This window comes from Myodes glareolus, chromosome 14 (genome assembly GCF_982192425.1).
Source record: "Myodes glareolus chromosome 14, mMyoGla1.1, whole genome shotgun sequence".
In the NCBI taxonomy this organism is placed as follows: domain Eukaryota; kingdom Metazoa; phylum Chordata; class Mammalia; order Rodentia; family Cricetidae; genus Myodes; species Myodes glareolus.
In genome coordinates this window covers 40782445-40790849 of record NC_142039.1, presented here as the reverse complement: position 1 = coordinate 40790849, position 8405 = coordinate 40782445, and the positions used below count along the sequence as shown (strand labels likewise).

The 8405-nt window shown below is 48.4% G+C and overlaps 1 protein-coding gene across 1 annotated transcript; it reads right to left on the bottom strand.

Moving 5' to 3' along the window:
* Positions 1 to 7272: 7272 nt before the first annotated feature.
* Positions 7273 to 8175, bottom strand: LOC125396334 (putative vomeronasal receptor-like protein 4). The gene has a single exon (XM_048428172.3). The coding sequence runs from the start codon at positions 8173 to 8175 to the stop codon at positions 7273 to 7275; it is 903 nt and encodes a 300-aa protein (XP_048284129.3).
* Between the last annotated feature and the right edge of the window lie 230 nt (positions 8176 to 8405).

Below are 8405 nucleotides of genomic sequence, written 5' to 3'. Positions count from 1 at the left end.
GGCCAGTAAGGTGAAAACCCTAGATGGCCAGCTTTAGGAATATAGTCTAATGGTTGAGCAAGAGAGAGGAAGGGGAAAGGGCAAAGCCTGCCAGTGCCATGTTTGCCATACTCAGGCCATCATGTGTCTGACAGTCCCAGGGCTTCAGCCTTTTTCCTCCCCAAGGGTGGGGCTGACTCCTGGGCACATGTTATTCTTTGGGTTTGTTGTATCAATACTCAGATAGTGAAATAGAGGTGACAAACCTTTCTCCTTAGAACGTCTGCTCTCCTGCCAGCACAGTTACACCATGACACCTTCCCTGTTGGTCTCATGCTATGGCTCCTGTGGGTACAGACGTGGATAACCATTAGTTTTCCCTCATTTATTTAAAGCGAGGTAGTACACTGTCTGGGGCAGTTGTTCCCACTGTAGTGTACACAGAATTCTCTAAGCAAAATGTCTAGTGCTCTCACTATCCACTAAATGACATATTGGAAGGAAATGGATAAGTGAATTTGTTATTTTTGTGGGCATCATTTCAAATTGTGCATCAAAGGTTGAAGATTCTGTATCACCTCTACTTTTAAAGATGCATGAGAAAGTATAGATGACATATGGATCTGGATAGAAATGCTAGGTGAGGAACAGATCTCTCATTCTCTTCAGACTATGCACTCATGAGAGAGACTGTCCACTCATGAGTGAGACTGTCCACTCATGAGTCTCACACAACTTGTAAATTTAAATGCTGTAGAGAAACAGCCCTTCTCCCTAGCATGCATCTACTTTGTAATACTCTGAAGGTGATCTTTAACCTAGTTGGATCTTATTAAAACCCTACTTTATCTTAGCAAAGAGCAGTATTATACAGGCCAACAGCATGGTCTTTCTCTTACTTTGCTCTGGAGAGTTTCAACTCCTGGACCTGGAAGAGACCAGGAAGGACTGAGCTTCCTTCCTGCCGGATGCTCGTTTGATACTGAGCTGCAGAGAGTTGGTTCGGCTCCACATCCCTCAGCACCTGTTGAGGTGTTTCCGTTTCTCTTCCAGCAGGAACTGTAGTGAGCTGATGGACAGCTTTGGTGAACAGCCCTTAGCCGTCCCAGGGTCCTCCAGGCAGGGCACACAAGTGACAGACAAGAGCCTCCCTGGGGATCCTGCAGCACAGGGAGCTGCAGGGAAGCAGGGTCAGGGGGCATCCTGAACTCTCTCTGTCCTCCTGAACCCGAGGCTGTAAATGCTCAGCACAAGCACTGTCCTTCTGCTGGGCAAAGCCGTGGTTCTTGGCCTTCACCAAGCTCATGTCTTCAGTACCCTCACTACCCAGGTCTCCTAGTCCATAGCTCAGCAGCGTGCACCTGTGCAGATCAGTGGTGAAGGAGCGTGGGTTTACAGGCAAAGTGATTAGCAAACTCCAGATGTTCAGTGTTGACCATAGAGATTGACAGGGAGCGAGACCCTGTGCCAGTGAGGCTCTGGCCTGGAGTGTGGTCTATAGACGCGCAATGGCATCATTTGAGAGTCCATTTGCCAGAGTTTCTCCTGGTGATTATTTGAGATCTAGGATTGTTGGGGAGGTTGAAGAATGCAGACTCATTTCCACCTTGTCTGAAGGTCAGAGTTTGGAGACTAACAGGCTTAATTGCACCTTCTAACTAAGGAGGTGGTTACCTGGCTCTTTTGAAGTTAAGAAAGCTCGGTGCCATCCTGACAGGTGGTCAGGATATGCAAATATATTTCTGCTCCTTCCATTGTAACTATGAGGTCACCTAGGGAAGCGCAGTCTTCAGTGTATGTGACTTGGGATACCTCAGCTACCTAGAGGACAGAATGCTAAAGATTTGATGTTCAGAGTGTTCAGAGTGATAAGGCCATTGACTATGTGAGTTATCCTTTGTATCATGTTAATAAAGTCTTTTGTTACCTTCTCCCCCAGTTTACATTGGGTATAAAACCTGTGGAAAAATAAACGCAGGGATTTCAGAGTTTCAGTAATCCCTGGAATACCCTCCCAGTACTGTTTTAAGGTTTCTGTCTTGTTATTCTATGTGTCTTCGTATCCTTTATTTATATATCTTCAATTCCCATGCTCCTACCCTGGTAAGAGGGGATTTTGTCGAGGCCAGTCCTTGTCAGATTGTCGCACATGGTCATCTCTATTTTCCTGGCGGGTTTGGAACCTGGCAGTGTCGAACAAGTGGTGACCACCGCTCTGCCGAAGCAAAATAATCACAATCAGACCAAATTAAAAGATATCTAGGTTTAATTAGACACCTGTGCTCCCAGGTGGCCCTAAGGGTAACAGAAAGCTGCCACCTGCAACCACTGGAGAGGAAGAGGGATAACCATGTGTTTATTTTTTTTTTGGGAAACAGTTTAAATAGCCTGTGGGAGTGGTCTTGACCTTTCCTGGGGAGGAGTCAAGGTTCCAGGGGCACAGGGGAGGGGCCTCCAAAGATGGAGGCCAGAGGCTGGGATTGCATGCTGTGCTGTGGTAACTTCTGCCGTGCAAACCCACCCCAGAAAAGGGTAATCTCTTATCTTTGTCTACCTTATCCTGTTTTTGTTCTTTGATTTTGAGAGAAAAGTTTTTTTTTTTTTTTCCAATATTTGACAGAAAGACTCTGAAAGTCACGTGACAAGGCTGGTAGACAGGAAGATGGTAAGAATCTACTTTCCACCTGCCTAGTCTTAGGTTGCCTTGAGCTAGTCTTTTTTTTTTTTTTAATGAAAATCATTATAATGCTTAACTTATTTAATGTTTGAATGTATTAAAACATTAGGGCAGATTGTGGTGTGGCGGCAAATGCTCAGGCAGGTAGCTCACCAGGTCAAGGCCTGGGCTATAAAATGGTTTCCAGAGCAACTGATACCACATAGCAAAGCTGCATGCCCTCCATGTACCCTCCAAAATATTAAGGCAAATAAACGACAGTGTAAATCTTCACAGGTTGATATGGAAACTTAGCTTCTCTGTGAGATTACAGATTTGTATCAAAGTATGTTTATTGAAGGTTAATTATAAATTGGTTTTATTTTTAATAATGCAAGGGAAAAAAACAGAAAATGCAAAGGCTTTGGATAGAAATGTCAGGTGGGGCACTGCCCTGTTCTTCTCACCACATTGCCCACTCCTTAAGAAAGATGGAGGATACACCCAGGAAACACTCACAAGGTCTTTGGAGAAGCAGCTCTTCCCCTTGTCTACCATGCATCTATCTATCTCAGAGCATTGGAAAAGGTGGCTGTTTCAGTTAGGGTTCCAGAGGAGAATAACCAAGAGGATTAAAAAATATTATATATATTGTATATAATAAATAGGATACGATATATGTGCATATGTAAAGTCAGTTTTAAATTAGTAACAAGAGCTAATTCCCTCTGGAGCAGCTGAGAATCTGATATTCACTAGGTCCTTGAGGTTGCGTGCCTTACCAATCAGAGTAGTCTCCCCATAGCTGTCTCTCCCCACAGCTGTCTCTCCCCATAGCTGTCTCTCCCCGTAGCTGTCTCTCCCCACAGCTGTCTCTCCCCACAGCTGACTCTCCCCCAGCTGTCTCTCCCCATAGCTGTCTCTCCTCATAGCTGACTCTCCCCATAGCTGTCTCTCCCCATAGTTCTCTCCCCACAGCTGTCTCTCCCCACAGCTGTCTCTCCTCATAGCTGTCTCTCCCCATAGCTCACTCTCCCCGTAGCTGTCTCTCCCCACAGCTGTCTCTCCCCACAGCTGACTCTCCCCATAGTTCTCTCCCCACAGCTGTCTCTCCCCACAGCTGTCTCTCCCCACAGCTGCCTCTCCTCACAGCTGTCTCTCCCCATAGCTCTCTCCCCACAGCTGTCTCTCCCCGTAGCTGTCTCTCCCCACAGCTGTCTCTCCCCACAGCTGACTCTCCCCATAGTTCTCTCCCCACAGCTGTCTCTCCCCACAGCTGTCTCTCCTCATAGCTGTCTCTTCCCACAGCTGTCTTTCCCCACAGCTGCCTCTCCTCACAGCTGTCTCTCCCCATAGCTCTCTCCCCACAGCTGTCTCTCCCCATTGCTATCTCTCCCCACAGCTGTCTCTCCTCACAGCTGTCTCTCCCCATAGCTCTCTCCCCACAGCTGTCTCTCCCCATTGCTATCTCTCCCCACAGCTGTCTCTCCTCACAGCTGTCTCTCCCCATAGCTGACTCTCCCCATAGCTGTCTCTCCCCATAGCTGTCTCTCCCCATAGCTGTCTCTCCCCATAGCTGTCTCTCCCCACAGCTGTCTCTCTTCATAGCTGTCTCTCCCCACAGCTGTCTCTCCCCACAGCTGTCTCTCCCCACAGCTGTCTCTCCTCATAGCTGTCTCTCCCCACAGCTGTCTCTCCTCATAGCTGTCTCTCCCCATAGCTGTCTCTCCCCACAGCTGTCTCTCCCCATAGCTCTCTCCCCACAGCTGTCTCTCCCCATAGCTCTCTCCCCATAGCTGTCTCTCCCCACAGCTGTCTCTCCCCACAGCTGTCTCTCCCCATAGCTGTGTCTCCCCACAGCTGTCTCTCCTCACAGCTGTCTCTCCCCATAGCTGTCTCTCCCCATAGCTGTCTCTCCCCACAGCTGTCTCTCTTCATAGCTGTCTCTCCCCACAGCTGTCTCTCCTCACAGCTGTCTCTCCCCATAGCTGTCTCTCCCCATAGCTGTCTCTCCCCACAGCTGTCTCTCTTCATAGCTGTCTCTCCCCACAGCTGTCTCTCCTCACAGCTGTCTCTCCCCATAGCTGTCTCTCCCCATAGCTGTCTCTCCCCACAGCTGTCTCTCTTCATAGCTGTCTCTCCCCACAGCTGTCTCTCCCCATAGCTATCTCTCCCCACAGCTGTGTCTCCCCACAGCTGTCTCTCCTCATAGCTGTGTCTCCCCACAGCTGTCTCTCTTCATAGCTGTCTCTCCCCATAGCTGTCTCTCCCCACAGCTGTCTCTCCCCATAGCTCTCTCCCCACAGCTGTCTCTCCTCATAGCTGTGTCTCCCCACAGCTGTCTCTCTTCATAGCTGTCTCTCCCCATAGCTGTCTCTCCCCACAGCTGTCTCTCCCCATAGCTCTCTCCCCACAGCTGTCTCTCCCCATAGCTCTCTCCCCATAGCTGTCTCTCCCCACAGCTGTCTCTCCCCACAGCTGTCTCTCCCCATAGCTCTCTCCCCATAGCTCTCTCCCCACAGCTGTCTCTCCCCATAGCTGTCTCTCCCCATAGCTGTCTCTCCCCATAGCTGTCTCTCCTCATAGCTGTCTCTCCTCATAGCTGTCTCTCCCCATAGCTGTCTCTCCCCATAGCTGTCTCTCCCCATAGCTGTCTCTCCCCATAGCTGTCTCTCCCCATAGCTGTCTCTCCCCACAGCTGTCTCTCCCCACAGCTGTCTCTCCCCATAGCTCTCTCCCCACAGCTGTCTCTCCCCATAGCTGTCTCTCCCATAGCTCTCTCCCCACAGCTGTCTCTCCCCATCGCTGTCTCTCCCCATAGCTGTCTCTCCCCACAGCTGTCTCTCCCCACAGCTGTCTCTCCCCATAGCTGTGTCTCACTTGGTCCATAATTGGCAATGAGACCACGAGACAGTAGTCCTACTCTGGCTCCAGAAGTCTGGAAGTTTCCTAGACAGCTGCTGGTTCTACTCTCAGCAAAGGAATCAACCCCAGCAGCAGCAACAGAGCAAAGCAACTCAGAGGCAAGAGGGAAGGGCAAGCAAACACAAGTCAGGAAGATCTTCCCTCTGACACATCCTTTTAATGGGCACAGCTCCAATTAGGGACCATCCACAATTGGGGTGGAGCTTCCACATCAATCAAGGCAATCAGAACAACTCTAGGGGAAACTCCCTAATCAGAGGATTGACAAAGAATCTAACCATAAGAGTGGTCTTCAATCTATATTATCAAAACAAAGAGCAAGGAGCAGTATTTCCGAGACCCACTGCCTGGCCTACCTCTTCCTTTACTCTGGAGAGTTTTCAACTCTCGGACCCAGGAAGGAGTGTGGCTGCATTGCCTCCCCTCCAGGCACAGTGCTCAGCGGCAGGAGAGAGCAACTCAACATCATTCCCTACTGTTTGGGTCTTCATCTGTATCCTGGGCAGGAACTGCAGTGAGCTGGTGGCCGGCTATGGTGAAGAGCTCTTAGGCTCCTGCATCCCTCAGAAGCAGCACTCACACAGCTCAGAGCAGACGGGAGCCTCCCTGGACAACTGCAGCGCATAGTGCCCTGAGAATGTGGGACTGGCGACATTTCTGGATTCTCTGAGTCACTTGGGCTGGAAGATGTGGAGTTCTTGACACCACCAGTGTGCTTCTGTTTGGCAAGGTCATGCCACCTGGGCTTCGCCAAGCAGATCCCCAGTGTTCCCTGGGCACCCTGGTTCCCTTGTCTGTAAGCCAGCAGGGTGTCCTGCACATTGTAAGGGATTCAGGGGCCAAGGGAGTCCTAGCAAACACTGGGATGTTCACTATAGGCCACAGTGAGTAACTGGGAGCCGGTGGGAGACACTCCAGTGTTAATCTGTCAGCGAGGCTTTACACATTGGTGTGCCAATGAGGCCCTGGTCAGGGGCATTGTCTCCAGGCCTGCAATGGCATCATTTGAGAGAGCTTGTTTTCCGGAGTGTCCTGTGGTAGGACTTTAAGACCTGACCTAGTTATAATTGTCCCACTGCATTGACGATAGTTTTCTAAGCAACTTTGGAACTTAGCTATGTCATACAGCTGTCAACCAAATTGGCCTTGATGTGGTGATGTCGCTCATCTCCTCTGCTTTACTCTCTGTACCAGCTCACCTCAGGTAAGGGTCATCCCTCACCTCCGCCTACTCTCTCTTGCTCTCATGTTCTGCCTTTGGAGGCAAAATGAATACTGATTTCTGACATTAGCTACACATCCAGCATTTCCCCCAGTGCCAATGAGAGGCTGAAAGTCACATGAAAACATTGGTGGAATGGGAAAATGGTAAGAATCCACTTTCCACCTTCCTAGAAACCCTGAATTTAAGACGGTGTGGTGTCAGACTTCTTAAGAAAATGAAATGCATTGTTATATTATCTAATTTAATGTTGTGACACACTAACATATCAAGGCAAATGAAGTTTGGTGGGGGAATGCCTGCAATATCAGCATTTGGGATTTCGAGGCATCTCAAAGTCAGCCTCTGCTATGTACTGACTGCCAGGTCAGCCTGTGCTATATAGAAAACGTAGGTCTTCCAACTCTAACATTCATCATGGCAAAGCAGTTTACAATGTACATACCCTCAGCTCATAGAGAATATGTGTAGAATGTAATTTCTACACTTCTCAGTGAGCATGCAAGACATTAGGGACACGGATGTCTCTGCTAATTATAACATAGGGACTGAAACTAGCATAGCCAAATTCTAAAACTGCTTTAATATTTAGTAAAATAGAATCGTGTGCCCCTGTGAAACCAGTGTATAAGGAGAGAATGAAATCTACCCAGTAGAAGAAAAGGAAGCAGGTCATCAGAATGAGAATGCTCCAGGTAGCTCTAATTTCCGGAGGGGAATTGTGTGCACACCTGGAGCTGTGAAGGTAGAGGACACGCTTGTGATGCTCATACAGACGGAGAGTCATGGACCCGCTGCTCCAGCCCATCAGACTCTGAAAGATGACATCACGAAGCGCCATGAGGAAGAGGAAAAGCCACTTGATTGTATGTCTTGATGGCAGCATATAGCAATGGTCAGTGAATATTCCAGGTAGAGACATGTTCAAGCTGTTCCCTGATTTGATGTAGAAGAGTAAGTAGGAGCTTATGAGAACATTAACCATCCAAAAGAAGAGGAAAAACGGAAGGACTTGCCAAGCGGTCTGTGGTTTTAGCTTTGTCCAAAGGGTGGTCCTGGGATTGATGGTGACAGCCTGGACTACGCTGAGCAGACAGGTGGTACAGATGGAGAGACCGCGTGCCATCCTTGCCAGAAAAACCATAGCTTTACAGCCAATATCTCCAAGGAAGTTTCTGAAATAAAACAGCGTGGCTATGTCTGTGACCCCTGTGGTACAAATAATGATCATATTAGAAAATGCCAAGTGGATGAGGATAAGGTCCATGGGCTTTTTCTCAGTCCCCAGAGCAGAAGTGTACACATACCTTATGAAGACTATGATATTTCCTACAATTCCAGGTACAGCAAGAGAAAGGAAGACTATAGCCAGGGTGATGTTATTCCACTTCATCTTCTGACTTCATGCAGTGCACTAGGGAAAATCATCTGAGAAACACGTGTAAGGTGTCTCTGTTTATTATGACGCCGAGAGTGGTCCCAAGTTCTCTCCTTGATGATGCCCGATCTTAGTTTGTTGTTCTTTTTGGTTTGCTTGGTTTTTTCATTTTACGGTTTTCAATTCTGGTAGAAATGATGATAATTACAATCAGGGCATAAACTTGATAGTTCCCTGAATTCACA